At 37.3% G+C, this 20,975-nt stretch overlaps 1 protein-coding gene across 3 annotated transcripts in view; it reads left to right on the top strand.

The window, feature by feature from the left end:
- Positions 1-12,657, top strand: part of LOC150090615 (uncharacterized) — a 458,225-nt gene extending 445,568 nt beyond the window's left edge. For all 3 annotated transcript variants that reach the window (XM_090371783.1, XM_090371775.1, XM_090371791.1), the window contains 4 exons: positions 2,063-2,632; positions 3,570-3,629; positions 4,827-5,019; positions 11,691-12,657. In XM_090371783.1, the coding sequence (XP_090227909.1) occupies positions 2,063-2,632; positions 3,570-3,629; positions 4,827-5,019; positions 11,691-11,799 (932 nt within the window). In that variant the 3' untranslated portion in view covers positions 11,800-12,657. The remainder of the gene's footprint in view (positions 1-2,062; positions 2,633-3,569; positions 3,630-4,826; positions 5,020-11,690) is intronic.
- Positions 12,658-20,975: the final 8,318 nt, after the last annotated feature.

Genomic DNA, 20,975 nt, shown 5'->3' with positions numbered 1-20,975 from the left:
TGTAATCATTGTAATGTATTTTGCCAAAAGTTTCTCAGATAGCCAACTTGGCAAAGATATGGAACTACTCGAATTTGTCTATGACATCTTGTATTTCAAGATGCCATAGATGCCTGTTGTCTTCACCATGTCTGTCTATCCGTCCGCATGTAATAACTCGGCTCCTAGTGAATGGATTTTCATGAAATTTTATATTTGAGCCTTATATTTCGTTAAAATTGGACTAACAGGCAATTATTATTATTAATTATTGTTTCAATCTTTCTGTAATAACTCGACTCTCAGCAGATAGATTTTCATGAATTTTTGTTATTTTATTTGGGCCTTCCCAAATTTCATTAAAATCGAACCAATAGAAATCGGACAATTATTTATTTTTTTTCATACATATCATATAGGCTAGCCATATACCGCATTTTGTAGTTGAAGCATTGGATATTGTTTGTTGCAGTGCGCTGGTTGGAGGAATGAATGGGAAAATGCGGCGGATGCGCAGAAAGAAAATTTTCTCGGTTCGCATATAAATATATTTGCTTTTATATGCAAACCGAGAAAATTACTAGTCTGTTTTTAAATAAATAAATATAAAGGAAAAAAAAAAAAAACGAAATTATTAACTAAAATGAGAAATTCTTCTTCTTTAGAAGTTGTTGCTTAGATGATGCACTGAGTTCAGTACTTATCAGACTTGTAATTCAAATATTACTAGTCTGTTTTTAAATAAATAAATATAAAGGAAAAAAAAAAAAACGAAATTATTAACTAAAATGAGAAATTCTTCTTCTTTAGAAGTTGTTGCTTAGATGATGCACTGAGTACAGTACTTATCAGACTTGTAATTCAAATATTCATAATAATAAAAGAAAGTTTGAAACCTTCGTTAATATGCTACCACAGTTGTCACGAAGGGTGGGCGGAAAAGTGAGGTAATTTGTTTCTACCCAAATTTTGACATATTATGCGTTTCTCTTTAATTTCCTCTATTTCGCCACGTGTAACCGTTACTGTGGCAACAGTGACGTTTGGACTCCATTCAACCGACAGTGAACTCGTTTCCTAGCAACCACTGTTAGTTTTCTGTTCATAAGTAAAAGTTGTGCAATCAAATATCTGAGATGTGTTTAGGGAGTTGAATGAACATTTTCAGATATGATGAGAATATATGAATTAAAAACAATTCCGATACTTCTCTTTATTTAACGAGTGGGAAAAGACATTTACGTGTTTCTAAAAATGTACAGTACTGCCATCTTTGCTGATAAAGTTTTCGTTACCTTCTTACTTCTATTTATCTGTTATCTATGAAATAATCACAGCAAGATTATTTTCGTGCTACAGAAATCTTATTTCAATATTATAATTTTTTGGTTCTATTAATATATGTCGAAACATTACGAGGTGTGATCAAAAATTTAAAAATCCAGGTAAGAAACATGGTCTATTTTTAACACAGTTAGTGAACTTTTTGATGTCACCTCGTATTTTTTTTTTTTGTAAAGAAAAAGTTACTTAACTCTTCGGGTTTGTAAATAAATATCAATTCTGTACGGCAGTGGCGATCGCTGTTAAAATGCACAGGTACAGGTGATAAACTTTCTGACTCGTTTACCTATAAAAATATATTTTTTCTCTCTTTTGATAGAATACGAAGATAAAAGAAAATTAATGAAAAATTATTGTTAACTGAATTTTAACTGGTTTGTACAATTTTTCATTAGCAATAATCTCAAATTCGTTAAAATTTTAATCATTTGCATATTATGTTATTGTTAATATAAGTAATCAGACAGTGGAAGACCTTTTGTCACCGTGATTAAATCATTGCAGTGAGCATTCGAGTGTCCAAATATTAATTGCAATGTTGTAAAGGAATGCAAAGGATGCCATTATGGCGCCTTTTCCATTCCCTTATGACTGGTATATCGACCACATCTCTTCTTGAGTAGTATGAACTAGAATAGCCTGGAACATTGCCACAGTGTCTTTTACTGAATTAATTTGTTTAATCGCTTTCCGATGGAAAACTGGAATTTAATGATTTTTCTTTTTTTCCTTCTTCTAGGCGGAGATCACATGTATCCCCCTCCTCAAGCACACTATCGTCCAAGTCAGCATCCGCATCCGCCTCATGAACAACAGCAGCAAAATATTGGCTCTTCCCCAACCCACAAGTCTCACATCAATCATCACAACTTGGTTAGTCATAACAGGTCTCCTCCTCCTCTTCACCCGTTGTCTCACCATCCCAATCACCTACCACAACCTTCCCATCATCAGCACCACGTGACAAGCACCACACAGCTCCCCACTCACCACCATTCACGACCTATTGGTTCTCCTTTATCTCCTCACCCACTGTCCCCTCATCCCTTATCTCCCCATACACACTCCCATCAACATCCGCCCCCGAATCCAGGTGTTATACCGTTAGCACTCACTCGACCTCCGCCTCCGTCGTCTACCTCGTCGTCGGTCTTGTCTTCCTCTGGGCTTCACTCACCTACAGGTCACCCGTCCGCCATCCCCACGTCTGTTATCACAGCGGCTCACAGCAACAGCCCAAACAGCTGCGACTTCGACCCGTCCTGTTATGTCGAGGATCTTTCATTCCAACCACGAACAAAAAAGAAAGGTATACACCGTTTATATTTATTTAATTTACTAAGCTGTTTACAATTAAGGTTACGCTTATTTATCAGTTAATGGTATTTACTTTTTTGGGGGTGGGGCCATGTTAAACGTATCATTGTGTTTTAATTTACTACCTTATTGGAATCTTATTAAATCTTACTGGGTATTATTGTATATTAAAATATGAATACGCAGAGCAGTGATCAACTGTGAAAATTTACTGGATATTTTGGCGATTACTTTTCCACTTGTGGGTTGAATTAATTTTTCTATAGGCATTTTTATTTATACTTTATATTAGTAAGCTTCTCTGTATAGATAATACGAGATGTTATATAATAAAAATATGAATAAATGTAAAAAATAATATTTTTTTGTATTTTCTTGATTATATATATATATACTTACTCGGTAAATGCTGCTATCACCATTTTTGGCTTTTTCGCCCCCTCTATGTTTCCTCCCTCTTATCAGAGTGGAGGAAACGAATGGAACGGAAATGTTTTCAAGTCCGGAAGTTCATTATCAATAATATATATATATATATATTTAGGAATTTTTGTATTTAAAATGAAGATGCAGAACTCCATTCTAAACAGGGAAAAAAAAAAAAAAAAAAAAAAGGCGTTCGTGACGAGATATGCACAACGTTTTCCTCTCAGTACGTGAAACGCAAGGATTTCGCTTGAAAGTAGGAACCATATTGAATACTACTATATTTATCCGCTGTTGGTTATTTTTACCCACCGTGTAATCAAGGTCAGTGTTAACCTTAATTTACCCATCAAGTTAAAATAGGGGTATAGGAAAGAAAAAATAAAAAATAAAAACCTAGACCTGCTTAGTAGGAGAAATGCAGCTTCTGTTTCTGTTGTGGTTAAGGTACGTTGTCCTGATTTTTTTTCCTGATCTGATTTCTTTTCTTTTCCTGTTTACAGGGCGTAAACCGAAAGGACCTGATAGCGGTCCTTCACCCGTAAAGCGGAAAAGTAGGGAAGGTATGTTTTACTTTATTCTTAATAATTTTAAGCCTTTAAAGTTGGTGCGCGCGTGCTCATGAGCTATGCTTTCATTAATGGGTTCAGAACTTAAAACTTTCCTGTTGCAACTGACGCGTGATTACACGAAAGTCATATTTGGGGAGGGGGGGTCCTAAACAGTTTATGCACATTGAATCATTTAGTATTAGATTAGAAGACATTGGAATTAACGAAATATTAACGGGCATAAACGAAATATCAGTTTATGCTATTGTAACAGGTTAAGATGTTTAATTTAAATAACAGAACTACTGAAGCCAATTTTATTAATTTGGGCTTCATTCAACCAAAAGTGCGATATTAGCAAAATTTAAAAAGTTTTACAATAATTGTGAAAAAGTATTAAAATAATCATAATAATAAAATGTCTTGCTAAGTTAAAAGTAGAATTCGTTATGTGAATACTCGTCATCCAAAATTTCAGTTAACCGAAACATTTTTCCGATTTTATTTTTTCCCCAATTACTCAACGAAATTGATATAGTTAATATTGTAAGAAACAAAAATCTTGATTCCACATATATAATTATATAAAGCATTCTGAATGAAGAAAAGAAGAGTAAATTTTGATTATGTCATTTCTTGCCCAATAATATGATGCATAAAAATTTCACTGTAAAAATTCGCCATTACATAAACCGTTGCATAAAAAAAAAAAAAAAAATATATATATATATAGCCAATTTGTAGACTAAATAATGTAGACAACTCGTTATCCGTTTTTTTTATTTATTTTTTTTTTTTATGGATGACAAAGTAGTTCATTTGCTATCTGGATCAGACAGAAAATGAAGAAGAACATTATTATATACACAACGGGCATAACGGTTAGTGAAGCATTAAATAATAATGAAAACTGCTGTAATTTTCTCTCATTATTATTATTATTTTTTTTTTTTTTGTCATAGATTTCATTTAAAATTATACTCAATTATCTGAAAAAATAAACTGTCCAAAAGACTTAATGCCAATTGTTTTGGATAACTGGAATTCTGCTCTATTATTTGTTTTCCTATGAATTTAAAAGTATTTCTTCAGATAAAAACTAACGAGGTCATGGAAATTTCAATATCAGCACCACACTTTAATCCTAACCATGCAGTAATTTATTTTCTTATAATACACTGAGAATCATAGAAAACTATTTTTCTGCAGGTTCAACAACATACCTCTGGGAGTTCCTACTGAAACTTCTCCAAGACAAGGAATATTGTCCTCGTTATATTAAGTGGACTCACAGAGAAAAAGGAATCTTCAAGCTGGTTGACTCGAAGGCTGTATCCAGACTATGGGGATTGCATAAAAACAAGCCTGATATGAATTATGAAACAATGGGTAGAGCTCTCAGGTAAGATTCTGTTTATATGTGATGTGTATAGACAGGGTTATGGTGATACATGAGAGGTAGTGATTTCCACACCATCCACATCAGGTAAACCTTAAAATTAGTGCTTCCATTCTTTTGCACTGCTTGTCCGTACTCCACAAAGAAAATTGCATCCCTCTGAAAGTTGTGCCTGAGGTGGCGCCATCATGTACTGCCATAGCCCAGTATATAAAATTTTTAAAAATTCACCATTCAACAATTTTGTTCTGAACCTTTATTTTATTTAAAACTACATGCAATAATATTCATTTTATGTGATAGTAGACTCTTGATGTTGAGAACTTTTGGAACTCCTTTGGTATTGTGTAAACAGGTTAAACAAATAATAAGTCTACTTTTTGAATTGAGACATGAAAAATTCAATACTTAAATATATTTTAACAGCACCCAAACTTGTTGTTATACAATTTATAGTATGTTACAAGAATATATATATTCTTGTAACATACTATAAATTGTATAACAACAAGTTTGGTATACAATTTATACCAAATATGTTACAAGAATATATATATTCTTGTAACATATTGTCTATATGGGCTGATTATTTTAATGTTGTGTACAATATTTGCCTGTAAACTGCCACAGGGATGCTGAGTTGGGATATACAGGGTGATTCTGAACTCTACCGGCAAACTTTAAGGGGATGTTTGTAGGCAGTATCTGAACCAATGGTCGCTGGAGCCATGATTTGGAGTTTATTTGTTTAATAGTATACCAACAACTACAAGAGGCTGGATCGTTCCGTGTTCCTATGTACGATACTGGTTGTCCGCGACACGTTCAAACACCTCATTTGGAAGAAATGATTCTGCATACATTTGCTAACATCCTCTATGACATCCAACACAGTGACTACAAGTACTTGCTGTGTTGGACATGCCTTAGACATAAGTCAACTGTTTGGAGGGTTGTACATGAGCAACAGTTGCACCTTTACCATCCTCACAAGAGAGGGAATGTTCAATAGCTGAAACAGCCACATCTGGGATGAGGAAAACCCACATGTAGTCCTACCAGCATACATTTGCTGTTAACATCTGGGCAGGTATCGTACATGACTATGTGATAGGACCTTACATGCTTCCCCGCAGATTGAATGGTATTGTGTACAGAGTTTTCTGAAAGAAGTCCTTCCCAAGCTGCTACAGTTTGTGCCTCTAGCGATCCAAAAGCATATGTGGTTTCTGCATGATGGAGCGGCACCACACTTTTCCATAAATGTTAGGAATGACCTCAACAAAAGGTTTGGACACCAATGGATCGGTCGTGGTGGTCCTATTGCATGGCCAGCAAGATCACTTGACCTAACACTGCTGGACTTTTTTTTATGGGAACATATCAAAAGTTTGGTGTACAAGACTCCTGTTCAAACTGAGATGGCTCTTGTTGCTCATACACTGGTGTGCAAAACTTAAAGACCAGTCAGGTTTTCACCTGTAGCTTCTCATAGGAGTGGCCTGGATAGAGGAAAAGCATACCAAAGGAACCTCGTGAGGTACAGAAATGATGAAGGAAACAACACCAACAAAACAGCACAGAGGGACTTTATTCAAAAATGGCAACATAGCACTGGCTGCCATGATACAGATGCATCACTGCCAAAGATGAAACAAAGAGAAGAGGTGGCCCTCAGTAGGAGATATGGCTACCCCTAATGTCGATGCAGGCTTTGCACCACCTGTCCATACTTAAAACAATGTTGTTGATAAGTTCTTGCAGTAATATCATCCATTCCTCTGTCAGCGCCATCTTCAGCTGGTGAAATTTTCTGGTGGGTGTGGATGTGCCGCTAGGCATGTCCCCAGTGTCCCATATGTGTTTGATGGGATCTAGATCGGTGGAACGAGCAGGCCAATCCATACAAACACTGCCCTCACTTTCCAAAAGCATATCAACAGTTCCAGTGCGATGGGGTGTGGTATTATCATCCATAAACGCAAACTCGGGGCTATTGGCACCTCGGAACAGACGCACATGGGGAAGGATTACCTCAGTACAGTAGTGTGCACTGGTTACAGTACTGCCTTCCGGTATCTGGAGTTGTGTATGTCCATCCAAGAGAACACCTCAACTACCATATTGATCTCTTTCAGTGATGTTTGCGGGGTGATAAAAAAGGTAAAGTGCAGCCATTATCAACTCACTGCAGGATGGAAGCCTCCTCAACAATTCATGCTGAGGGAAATGGACCATAATCTGCCACGCTGGTCCAGTGCAGGTTTGCAGATCGACCATATTCAGCAGTCAGGGGCTTGAATCCCGGTCTACTCAAAGAGCGTGTGCTACTGCACTCCCGGTCCTGACCACTCGGCTACGGAGGCCTTGCGGGGTGATACCGTGTGCCAACCTCTCGCCAGATTAGCTGATGTCCAGAATCGCTGCTGAGACTGAATCTACTCTCATTAGTAGAGTACCTTACCTCGCTACGCTGCTGTCCAGTCCTTGTGTTCAATGCACCACTGTGAATGGTGTCTCCAATGGGCAGATGTTAAAGGGACACAGTGTACTGGCCATCGGGCAAACAGTCCAACTTTGTAGAGTTGCCTGGCCACAGTAAACCGCAATATCCTGCATCCTCTGCAGCTGGTTTGCAATGGATCCTGCTGTCTGGTGTTGGTCCCTCTTGGCCTGTAGGAGTATATAGCGGTCATCATTGGGCGTTTGTTTTTTGTGGATGACCACCACTGGTCCTTTGAACAGCTGTACCTGTTATTCTGAAGGCCGACCACGTAATTGAGACAATGCTATGGGTGCAGCCACACTCCTGGCACTTTAACCTTCCCAATTATTCGAACCCAGGCAAAGTCATCCAGATGTTGTCTACTGGCCATTTCGTCATCTGTAACAATCATGCTCACCATTCGGTAATTTGCACATAACTGCTGAACTGTTGCTTTTATCTGTTTATGTGAGCCCTCTCATCACGATTCAAATTTTTGCATGTGTACCAGCTTTCTATTGAACGGCCACAGTTATGCAAATCGCCACAGGCTGTTTTATTTGATTTTGTGGTTGTAACCTTTAGAAATAGTGTTGGTTCTAAGTTTTGCACACCAGTTTATTATTGCGGCCTGTGAGGAGGTGCGCACAACCCCTGGGATGCTAGAGTGAATACATAAGTCGATGGTGCAGTGCTGTACACTTTGCCACAATTTTCATGGTTGACATTTTGAACAGCTACTGTAAAGAATGTTTATTGTAATAATTAAATGCACCATAATGCAACTATCATGTCTTATTGACTTGTATATGGCCCAGCATGTTGTGTCCGATCACATAGTAAGGAGGTTCACTGCCCATGGGTTCCCTATCTCAAAACATTTAGATATTTCCTCTTTACACCCCCTTAAAGTTTGTCAGTAGAATTTGGAATAAAATTAACAAAACGCTTTTCATGAATAATTTTGTTTTTTCCCAATCTGGGAAAAAAAAAAATCCCAGATTGGAGAAAGCCCCCTACTGTCCTGCCTGAAATATTCTCTCAACCACTCATGGATGAGAACCAAACCTCTCTAAACAAGTGGCAAATAGCAATGTATCACGTCAACTAAACTGCCGCAGTGGATGCAGAGTTGGGATATATATACACTGCTCAACAAAATTAACAGAACAAAATGTTTTTCATGAATAATTTATTGTGAAGTGTCTATGAAGGCAGATATTTGATCTAATAGGCATCCTGGTATGCAGATGCTGAGTAATCAATCTACCACCTCACAGAGCCACACATTATGCAAATTTTCATACCTATAAATACAAGGGTTGCAACATCACTTCATTCCTGTTTTTTTTTTTTTTTTTGACTTGCTCAGTGGGATAGCCACATTTCCAGTACTTAGGATGGGAAGTCATTGTTGTTTAGAGGATTCTTTGAGATGGCAATCTGTTGGACTTGAAGCTGGGAAATTGCAGGCAGAGGTGGCATGTTGGCACTATGGAAATAGTTTTAGGAGATAGGAACCATTACAAGAAGAACTGGCCAAGGTTGCAACAGATAGCAATCTGTTCTAGTTGACGTAGCCCAAGGGCTACGTCAACTAGAACAGATTGCTATCTGTCTCTAACAGCAAGACAGAACCCTACAACACGATGTCATCAACTGTCTCTTGAGGTTGCTGTAGCCACAGGTGAAAACATTTCCAACAGGACTGTTAAAAAGGCTCAAGTGGACTCTACACAAGGAAGCCAGTGGTGTGTTTCCCATTAATCTCAAACCACTGCAGAGCTCATAGAAACTGGTGCCACAAACATGTAATATAGAGCTGTGACAAATGGGGTACAGTTCTGTTCTCTTATGAGTCCTGTTTTAGCCCACAAACAGATTCTAGATGTTATTTCATCTGGAGACAATGAGGATATCCAATGACTTCTGTAGTCAGCATGATCACTAGGCTTAAATCCAATTTGAATATGCGTAGGACACCCTTGGGCATTGCATTGCATGCCGACAGCCAACTCCTCAGTCACTTGGTGATACAAGGTCTGCACTGGTGGAAGAATGGGATTTGTTGCTACAGAATCTTATAGACACCCTTATATCAAGCATGGTCGACCCTCTGCCTTAGATCAGCTAACTACAGCCTCAGATGAAGAGAATTTTAGAAATTCTTCCAGTTTTTAATGACAATTGAATGCAGCCCTCTCCAAATGGTGATGTACTGTGCTGCCTAGGCTACCACAGAGGGCTTCTGAGTTTGGTGTGGGAGGGGTAACCTGTCATATTAGGACCACTCAAGACTTACATAATCTATCAGTGCATATTATATCTGCAAATTGCATATTCTCTGGTCAGTTTGCCTGTTTTTGGATGTAAAACCCAAGTTTATGGTGGGGGGAGAAGACTTGCTTTCTTTGCCTGAGACTACCTCAGCCACAGATTGTAAAAAGCCCTCACATCATTGATGGGATTTGTACTGAGGCCTTTTCCACCTGGCATAGGAAGGACTGATTATACCCACTGCTCTTCTTGCAAAATCTGAGTTGAGACAGCTATTTAAACTTCATATGTATCCAATCCAGTAGCAGATTCATTACTAGGCATATACCAGGAGTCCCTGATTTAAGAAAGCCATATACTTTGATTTACAGTAGTTAACAGTATATCTTTATTATAGAAGATTTTGGTTTATCAAATTGATATAGTGTCTTTACAATATTGAGAAAAGTACAGGGAATGTTAGTTTTAAAATAAATCACTCCACAGTTTCGTACAGAAGGGATTGTGTGATACTATTCAGTGCTGGACCAAGGCATTTTTGCTCTCCCGGTAGAAAGATTTTTCAGCGTCCCCCCCTTTACTAAGGCTATATATATATTTTCATGATTTATAAAATTTGGCAACCCTTAAAGAACAGCACCCTGAACAGTGGCCTAGCCTATGCCTTAATCTGGCACTATTTCAGAAATGCTGTTATATTTACTCCTCTTTAATTCTTCTATATGACTAGAATAATCTGCTGGTATGTAATGAATGAAATATTTTTTTTAACAGCCCATTCACAAGCTAACAAACTGCTAGATAGGTACTTTATGACCAGGGAAAGACCTGACAAAGGAAAACAACTTTAATTTTTACATAACCATAATTTAAATACTTGCTACTCACTGCAATTAAATGTTTCCTTTAGTTTGGTCTTTCATAGGTGATATGGGGTACCAGTGAATATTTTTAGCTATCTTTCAGCACTTCACAATGGAAATACAAATTTTTAGTGCAGGTGTGAGGTGAGTTTGGGAAGCACTCACACTGCAGGTTTGAGTGCTTCCCAAAGACACTATGCTTGTGGCTCCTTCTGTTTCTTTTTAATTTTATTAGTCTTGTAGTGGGGGGGTATCAGTGTTCAATGTGATATATCCTTGCACACCCTTCTTGCTCAGTTACAGGCTGCAGTTGCACCATCAAGTGGGATTCTGTGTCATTTGCTTCACATTGTGGGTTGGAGATGCTCTTTAATTTTTTTTTTTTTTTAACATTTCTAATGTTTAGTTAATTGTTTGTTTTTTCTTTTATTTAAATTTTTTTTTTGTTTGCTTACAGTTAACAGTTGTTTCTTGTAAGCAAAATACTTGCTGCAGTTTCAGCAGTATGCTCACATGGTCAAAAAGTGTTTAAGCTTAATTTAAAGATTTTATTAAATTAATTTTTTAGTTACAAAATAGCATATGTATTTTACATAAAAAAAAAACAAAAAAAAAAAACAGGGTTGCTTTCATAACCCCCACTTCCCTTCCACCTCAGTTTTTAGCTACAAAGTGATGACTGAAAAGGCAGCAGCTAAGACTGCCATTTTTTGAGATTACATAGTTGAATTTATTACTGTCACGAGGCTGAATTTTCCATACTTCTTGCACCCTCTTTGGCAGTTATGTTGCTTCTATACGCTCCAGTAATAACAGTTTATATCTTGAAAATTTGAAAAAGTTATGTCCTATGAAATAGCTTGAATTTATTTCATATATTATTTACGCATAATTGCATGATAAAAGATTTATAAGAAGTAAATTTTACAGATTTGAATAGCAGAATTTCCGTTCACCTTTTGTGCACTGTGTGAATGTTTTTTAATTTATACAGTTTCTTTTTTTAAGTGAAATGAGAATTAAATTAGTAAATTATTTATTTTTGTCAGGTATTACTATCAGCGTGGGATCCTTGCGAAAGTTGATGGCCAAAGATTGGTGTACCAGTTTGTGGACGTTCCAAAAGACATCGTGGAGATTGACTGTGCTGGCACGTGACCTTTACACTTTTACAGCTGTCTTTAAGACAGTTTTGCGGGTGATTTTTATTATGTGAATGGTGGAAATTTGTGAACATCATCACTGGCACAAACTGCCCTTGTGTGACCACTGCTCTAATAGATGGAGACTATTTTTATATCAGGGAGAACTCTGCAAGATTACCAGTTGATTCCAAGTTTATTTATTTTTGCATTTGAAAAGACTGAACCGGTTTGTTTATGTGGGTATAATATGTAAAACAAGCGTTGAAATAGACTTTTATTTCCATTTATTAGTTGGAACAGCAGGAGATTTTTTTCTTTTTTAATCTCCACCTACTGAACAGTTTCTAACATTATTTCAGCGCTGTTGTAGGCGAAATGGACATTACTTTGTTTAATTTATCATTATTGTACGGTGAACTAGCTTCAAATTGGAGCAACTGTATGTCTGGACATTCAATATTCCTGCCGTGTAATGGCAGTCTTACAGTGTTGTGATGTTCAAAGTGTGATAATCCTCTTAACGGCTGTCATTAATGGCAGCTAGGAGGCATATAATGCTAACTTAACCTTAATTTCTGTAAGAGAACTGCTGAACCCAATGAATGGTAAAAAATATTACCAGTTGGATGTGAAGAAATAGTATAGACGTGATGGTTCCAGTTTCAGATTGAATAAGGTGTGATGTAGCATGTTTACTTAGGTGTATTATGTGCCTTGTGTTGGTAAGTTGCTCGATAAGAATAGGAGAAAGTTCAAAGGGCATTCAGCTTATTATAAATTAGACGCCATCCATCATTTGTAGATGTCATTTGCTACCCCTGTGGCAATATCTTCCAAGATTCCAACTTCTGGGTTACATTAAGGCAATATTTATTGCAGTAAATGTTTTGTTATTACTAAATATTTAGGCAGAAATTTGTTATTGTTGATAGTTCTCTCTTGAAGTGTATTTTAAATTTTGTAAAATTTATTTGAAAAGCTTACCTTAAGAGCACTTTATTTATAAATTAAGCTCAAATGTTAGTCTTCGGATGTTAGTACCAGACGGGTCTGTTAATTTTACTGTTAGTTTAAGGCGGGAAAACTAAGGACTTAGTAGGCTGGATGGTTGTGCACTAGTTCCTTCCATGTTTCCTATCACCTTTGGTTGGTGTGAGGAGATAAAATGAGCATATTCTGGGAGTAGGGGCTGGTTCACAATAAATTTAATTGCTAACCGAACACTTTTATATACTTAGGGACATTTCTCGTACTTACAAGTCCATATATTGTCAAAGAATCGGCAGGTGTTTTTTAGTGTTCTGATGCTTAAGTAAAGATTTCTGTAGGATTTTAATGGGAACAACCATTTGAACAGTCACTCTGCCAAGGTTTGTTAATTTTTACACAAAAACGAACCTCCTCCACTTTGTTCTTAAGGACGTTTTATGCTGGAAAATAGATATTCATTTGTATGACATTTAGTTTGTACAATGCTCTCCTGAAAATGTGCCCAAAATCCTATACAGAATTTTTCCGAGTCTACTTAGCATTAATTAATTTTGAAAAGGAAAAAAAAAAAAAAAAAAAAATATCAATCTCATTTCTTTAGTTCTTCCATATTTCAGATATTTAGTTTTTTAAAACTTTTTGTTATATATGCACACAGATTTACAGCTACATTGGTAGGGAACTGATGCTCTTGTTCTGTCCCAATTCATAGTTACATCTTTGTTTTATGGATAAGTTATAAGCACGTTTCTGATACCTTAATTATGCCCTAATTATTTTTTTAAATCGGGTTGGGGGGAGAGAGAGGAAGAAGTAGGTTGTGAAAATACTGGGCTAAAGTCAGGGGCCTTACTTTTTAGAATTGCACGTCGAAATGAAACACCTATTCTTTTTTAAGGATAGAGAATAGTTTTGTTTTCATAGATCTCACAAATAAAGATCTGGAATTGGTGTACCAGGTATTACAGAGATGTACTTTTTGATGTATTAGAATCTGTGTACATAATATATATAATTTACAGGCTATATCAGAGGTAGCTATCAGAACTGACAGGTTTTGGCTTTATCTCTCCGAGCCAAAGACCATAATGCCTTAGATATATATGGTATGATCGGACTAAGTGTATATATCTATCTATATATATATATATCTATATATATTAACAGCTTGTATATTGCTTCTCACTGAAAATGCTGAGGAGCAAAATGCTATTTTCTCGTGCACATACATATCTAAGATGTATTTTATTACGTGAGTACCTGCTGACTGCTGTATTCGTGAACGATCAGGTTTGTGTCTTTGATACTTTATGCCCAGTAGGTTGCTTGCTTTCCGTTCCTGGCCTAGGGGATACAAAAGAAGTTTTATTCTTTATTGTGCACATGGTGGAAATTCCATGTTTTTTTTTTTTTTTTTTCTGAATGGAATGCTTTGTAAATAATGCCAAAATCTGTAATAAAGACTTCTGTATAATGATGTGTGTGATCATTGTTATAACATAAATCATATTCTTTTAAAATTAGTTGATTCTTTTAAAAATAGTAAATTTTGGGCATTTTGACACAATATGTGAGTTAAATGCTTCAATTACTGACACATCAACCTTTAAGATTTTTTTATATCTTAATATGTTGTATTTTTAACCATTATGTAATTTTGAGAATTACTGTTGTTGTCCGAATAATGTAAGTATATGGCAATATTTCTTACAGATTGCATCAGACAAGATTGACATGCGTAGGTGATGATGTAATATTGCACCAGCTGTTACTTTCAGCTATATAAGCATGCTCTGCAATAGTTGCAGTCATTCTTTGCTTGTGTCAGGATGGTGAGTTACGTGCAGTTGACGCCACCAACAACAGTGCTATTGTTGCTTTATGCAAGGATGTTCTTCCCGTCATATTGCTTATAGTATCTTGTAATCAGTCGATAGTGAGTAGATTTCTTTCCAAACTCAAGAACTGATAGGAAAAAAGGAACCGGATGCAAACAAGTCTCTACACCAAAACAGGACCATGTTTTGAAGCGCTTATGGCTTAAAAACTGTAAAGGTTCTTTGTTTGAGCTGAAAAGAGAATGGGAAGAACACACCAGGAGTGGTAGCAAGTGCAGTAACAGTCAGAAGATGCCTCTTTAAAAACGGACTTGTAGCCCGTCGCCCTAAGAAGCAGCCCCTCCTCACACAAAAAATGAAAAGGGTCCGATTAATTTGGTGTAAGGAGCATGTCAAATGGACCCCCAAGCAGTCGAAGTCAGTTATTTTCTTGGACGAGAAGAAATTCAACTTGCATGGCTCTGATGGGAGACAAATGATTCACCATAGATGTGGTGAAGGATACCATCCAGAATGTATGGTGTCTACAGGGAAATTCCCTACCAACCAAATGATATGGGGGTGCATTTTGTATCGCGGAGTAGGTCACTTGCAGTTTATAAAAGGTTCCGTAAATGCCAATGGATACCTGGCTATATTGGAAGGCAAATTGCTGCCAACCATTAAAGACCATTTCAACCTGCCAAGAGTTGTCCTGCATCTTTCAGGACAACTCTGCTCTTTGTCACTGGGCAAAAAGTGTAAGTAGGTACTTCTGTAGTTACTTTAGCTTCATTTCTACATTAGAGGTTTGACAGTAATGTATTTGTTATAGGTGAAAATATAGTTGCAAGAACAGTCCATTACAACTCTTAGCTGGCCAGGAAATAGCCAGAACCTGATTCCTATAGAGAACTGTTGGCATCATGTGGAATCTGCAGTTGCCAGAAAGAAACCAAAAACCCTTCGTGAACTTCAGGAAGCCATAATTTGTGTTTGGAACCATGAACTATCAGTTGATCATCTTCAAAAATTTATCTTGTCAATGCCTCGACAGTGTGCTGCTGTCATCAGGGCCAGAGGTGGTTCAACTTAAATATTAGTTTGCACCTGGTGAACTTTTCATTTTGTTTTTCATTTAAAATGATAAACTGAAGGCTTCTGATAACATTTCAACCATAATTGTCGTGTTTACCAAAACTGTTGTATAAAGGTTGCAAATGTTCATTTTGGAATATTTTGAGAGCACCTGTCAAATATTACTTAGCTTTGCCTTAACTTTTAATAAATCTTTTGTTTATATTTCTATTTGTGATGCTAGTCATTAATGTAACATATCATCGTGAAAAAGGGTTAGAAATGTGAAGTTCCTAGGTGATGTGCTTTCTTTGAACAGTCACTGTCCTGACAGCTTAGTGATATGTTATGTCATTACAGCATGCACTGTGCTGCAGAAAGCCAGCTGAGAAACTACTGCATTACTATATCCCTAAAACAATCACCATGGCAAGAAAACTACAACTGGCCACGAGTTCCCAGCGTCCCTTTAATGGTACAGAGGTGCTAAGAATCCCCAGGCTCAAAATGGTGAATCTTTTGCGAATTGGAACATGGAATGTCAGAACACTCTTTGCTGCGGGAAAACTTAAGAATGCGATCCAGAAGATGAAAAGACAATGTACAGGTTATGGGGCTGTGTGAAACTAGATGACCTAGTTCAGGCACATGTTTCTGAAGACACGATCTTGTACTACTCTGGAAACGACAACAACATACACCAGCATGGAGTAGGGTTCCTAGTCATCAAGGATATCTCCAAAAGCTTTCTCAACTTTGTGCCACACTCCGAGAGAATAATGTTACTCCAGCTGAAGTGACAACCTTTAAATGTCAATAAAATTCAAGTATATGCTCCAATGGCTGATAAGGAAGATGTGAAATTGAATGTTTCTATACAGAGCTGAAAGAAGTAGCGAAACTAACAAAGAAACAAGACCTAAATATTGTTATGGGAGATCTGAATGCTAAAGTTGGAAAAGGCAGATCTGGTGAAACCGTAGGAGATGGTCTTGGAGCTATGAATGAAAGAGGGTATCGGCTGATACAATTTTGCCAAGAGGAGAACTTGATGATTGATAGCGCCTGGTTTTAACTCCCCAAGAGAAGGCTCTATACATGGAAGTCACCCCTAGACAGCACACAAAACATGGTCAGAAACCAAACTGACTATATCATGATCAATCAGCATTTCCAGAGTATTCAAAGCACCAAGACATACCCCAGTGCAGATATTTATTCAGACCACAATCCAGTCATAACCGAGATCAAACTAGGAGAAAGCAACCAACGAAGAAAGTTGACTTAAGAGAAGTTAAAAAAATCCAGAAACATATCAGTTAATGAACACATGCCTTAATGAAAGAATGCAACACATCCATATGCAGGAGGAGAGGGGAGTGGAAGATCTTTGGAAGAGTTTTAAATCTGTTCTGACTGAAACAAGCTTAGAAGTTCTAGGTTATGGAAAATGTCTGAAGGACTGGATGACAGCTGAAATTTTGGCACTTGTGGAGAAGTGCAGCACATTTAAGAACTGCAATGCACTAAAGTACAAGGATAGGTGAATAGACTGATTAAGAACAAAATTAAAGGAGCTAAAGAGAGCTAGATCACAGAAAAATGCAAAGAAATAGAAGCTCTGCAAGAAAAACATGATATTTCAATCTTCACAAAAAGATTAAAGATTTCAGGAATTAATAGAAGGAAACAACCAACTTCAATCCGAAATAACAAAGGTGAGATCATAAAAACTGGACAAGGACAAAATCCCTAAAAGACCTCTTTGCAGACAGTGAATGTAAGCTAGATGACAACAGTGATGCAGTGGTAGGGCCATCCATCCTAAGATCTGAAGTGGAGAGGGTGATTAAATCAATGAAGTGAAAAGCCAAAGGACCTGATGAAATCACAGTGGAAATAGTCAAATTGCTTGACTACAAAAACACTGACATTCTTGTTGAATTGTTTAACAGAATTTACGACATGGGCAACATCCCTCGGGACTGGCTGACATTAACGTTCATCACTCTTCCCAAAAAACTAAACACCAGGACTTCTGGAGACTTCAGACTAATCAGCTTTGATGAGCCAAGTCCTCAACATGCTCCTAAAAATAATTCAAAATTGGATTTTCAGGAATTGTGAGGAGTCTATGGACTATGCACAGTTTAGACTTAGGGAAGGACTGGGTATAAGAGAAACACTATTTTGTGCCCAGGTCATGACGCAAAGGTGCAGAGAACAACGGATTTATGCCATCTTTGTTTTATCGTCTTTGATAAGGCCTTTATTGGGTTCAACATACGAAGCTCATCAAGATCCTTGAGGAGTCCGGCCTTGGTAAAAAGGACATCCGAATAATCAAACACCTCTACAGGAACCAAACAGCATCTGTTGTAATAGATGACAGAAAACATCAACACTGAATGTGGAGTGAGGCAAGGATGTGTACTCTTCCCCCTCCTGTTTAAGATTTACTTGGACATTATCTTCAAGAGAGCATTAGATGGAAGAAATGAATAAATATCTGTCAATGGAAGAGTGATTAACAACCTTTGCTATGCAGTTGACACTGTACTTTGTACAACTAATGTGCAGGAATTACAGATACGTCAATCGTATGAGTGAGGAAAGTGAAAGAATGGGCCTCGGGATTAATATCAACAAGATTAAGCTCATGGTCCTTAATGGGGCAATGCCAACACATCCCCTCATGTTAAATGGAAGGCTGATAGAGTTGACAAAATCAAATATCTAGGCTGTTGGATCAATGACAAAAATGAACCAGATATGGAAATAAAAGCAAGGATTGAAATGGCAGGCAGTATTTTCTTAAAATGAGACCTGCATTGTGTAATGGAAACCTGGATCTCACCTTCGAATCTGGATGATGAGATGTTACATTTGGTCAGTTTTGTTGTATGATGCCGAGACATGGACACTGAAAACTAACACTGAAAAAACTAGAAGCATTTGACGTACAGAAGAATGCTAAAGATACTGTGGACAGCAAGAATGACAAATGACAGTGTCCTGCAGAGAATTGGAAAAAACCGGGAATTGCTGAAGGACATAAAGAAAAGAAAAACTGTGCATTTTGGACACCTGATAAGGAACAACAAATATGCAATTCCATGGCTAATTATTGAGGGGGGATGGAAGGAAGAAGAAAGCCTGGGAGAAGACATACATCAAGGCTTGATAACATTAAGAATTGGATAGGACTGAACACTGAGCAGCTGTTCAGAGCTATCAGAGACAGAGACATTTGCCGTGGTGATCGCCGACCTCCGTTAGGAGATGGCACACAGAGGAGAAGAAAGCTAGAATTATGAATACCACTTTGGTGGAAAATAGTTTTGCCACTTGTCTTGAAGTGCCATTTGAAATTCATATAACAGGTTTCAAGATTCTTATTTATATATCTTTAAATTTGAAAACCTTAATATTACAAAATTATAAGTCTTTCATCTTTTACTACATTATTATTAACACACACACACACACACACTAAAATATCCCTGTGTAGAGGTCTGGAGCGAGTTCAAAGGCTCGTACTGAAGAGAAATTTGGACAACAGGTACAATAAAGAATGCACTTGCCATTTATTGGAAAAAAAAAAAAAATAGTTACAAAATTTGTCACTGTATGGTGTGTAACTATCTTAGTTACGATTATGCAAATAACGTAAGTTAATTGCATAATCATAAGTTATTGCCACAGCGCCACTACTCAGCTCTACTGTACTGTATAAAAGCAAAGCAGTCTCTTCAAAATTATACAGTAGATGTTTGCCTGCACTACAGCAGCAATGCCAGCAACAATACAGCTGCTGCTATCAGAAGAGCATAAGGCGTGGACCTATGACTGTTTGTGCTGTCTGCAAAATGATTGCGAAATTTGAAGTGACAGGATACCTTGGTGTTCAACCAGGTAGAGGTCGAAAACGAGTGGACTCCTCTCGTATTGAAGATGTAGCTATGGCTGTCGCAGATTTATCAAGTCAATCTCCATGTGATAGAACAAGTGTGCCGGCTGTTTCTCGTGAAGTGGACGTGCTGTATTCCACTGTAAAGCTAGTAATGCATCAGGTGTCCCGGTACTATCCAGCAAAATTTACAAGATTCACATGCTACAGCAGCTAAAGCATGGTGATGCAGATATTCGTTTCACATACACATGCAGTTTCTGGCACAAATGAGAGTGGATATCACTTTGCCATTAAACATCCTTTGGAGTGATGAAGCCCACTTCTGCATAAATGGACAAGTGAATACACACAACTGTTGCATTTGGGCAACAGAAAACCTTCGAGTTATCCAAGAGGTCCCGTTGCATTCTCCAAAAGTGACAGTGTGGTGTGGTGTGGATTTACGGCCACATTCGTGATTGGCCATATTTTTTTGAACAGGTAACACTGACTGGACTCCTGCACCTGTTCTGTCACTGGACAGTGATATTATGAAATGTTTGCAAATTTTGCAATACCAGAGCTGCAACAATGTGGGTGCCTTTAGGATACCATATTCATGCAAGATGGTGTGCCACCCCACATACCATTGTATCCAAAGATTGCTAAGGCAACATTTTACAGACGAACGGGTCATCAGCTGTTGTTTCCAGACATCTTGGCCACCCTGATCATCCGACCTCAACCCCATGCAACTTCTGGTTGTGGGGTTTTTGAAGAACCGGGTGTATCGGGAAGGATGTCAAAACTCTGGCAGATCTGAAGAACAGCATTAGATGTCATGTGCTGGCTATTCCAGTTGACATGTTACGTTCTGCTGTTCTTCAAAAGGAAACTGTTGTTGACCAAAATGGAGGACACATTGAACAATTGTAGTGCTGTTCAAGTGATTTGTATTGCCACAGCACCACATAGTGACAAATTTTGTAACAAATACCAATTTCCCAATAACTTGCTCCAGAGCCCTCTACACAGGGATACTTTAATTTTAACAACTTTGTGTGTGTATATATATATATTTTAGGGCAGAACCCATTTTTTAAAATATAACACATTTTAATGTTATTTAGATTAACTTCAACACTTTTCCACATGAATGTATTGCCAAAACTACAGCAAGTATTTTTGTTTGTAGGAAAACAATGTTGTCTGAGTGCAAATGAAAATCTAAAAAATTATGAATAAAAATGTATTAACAAAGTAAAAATTAAAATAATAGAAGAATAAGAATACTTACTGTCATCGTGGGAAGCACCCCATAGAACTCCTTTCTAATGGCACAACTGCTTCCTGTAATTCAAGCAGGCCACAGAAGGATATCCAGTGGCAGAAGATACCTAAAAATACAGAAGG

Source organism: Mastigoproctus giganteus, chromosome 1, assembly GCF_048544385.1.
Source record: "Mastigoproctus giganteus isolate SK-2022 chromosome 1, ASM4854438v1, whole genome shotgun sequence".
Classification (NCBI taxonomy): Eukaryota; Metazoa; Arthropoda; class Arachnida; order Uropygi; family Thelyphonidae; genus Mastigoproctus; species Mastigoproctus giganteus.
The sequence above is the reverse complement of the archived record's forward strand: the minus strand, read 5'-3'. Positions and strand labels throughout refer to the sequence as shown.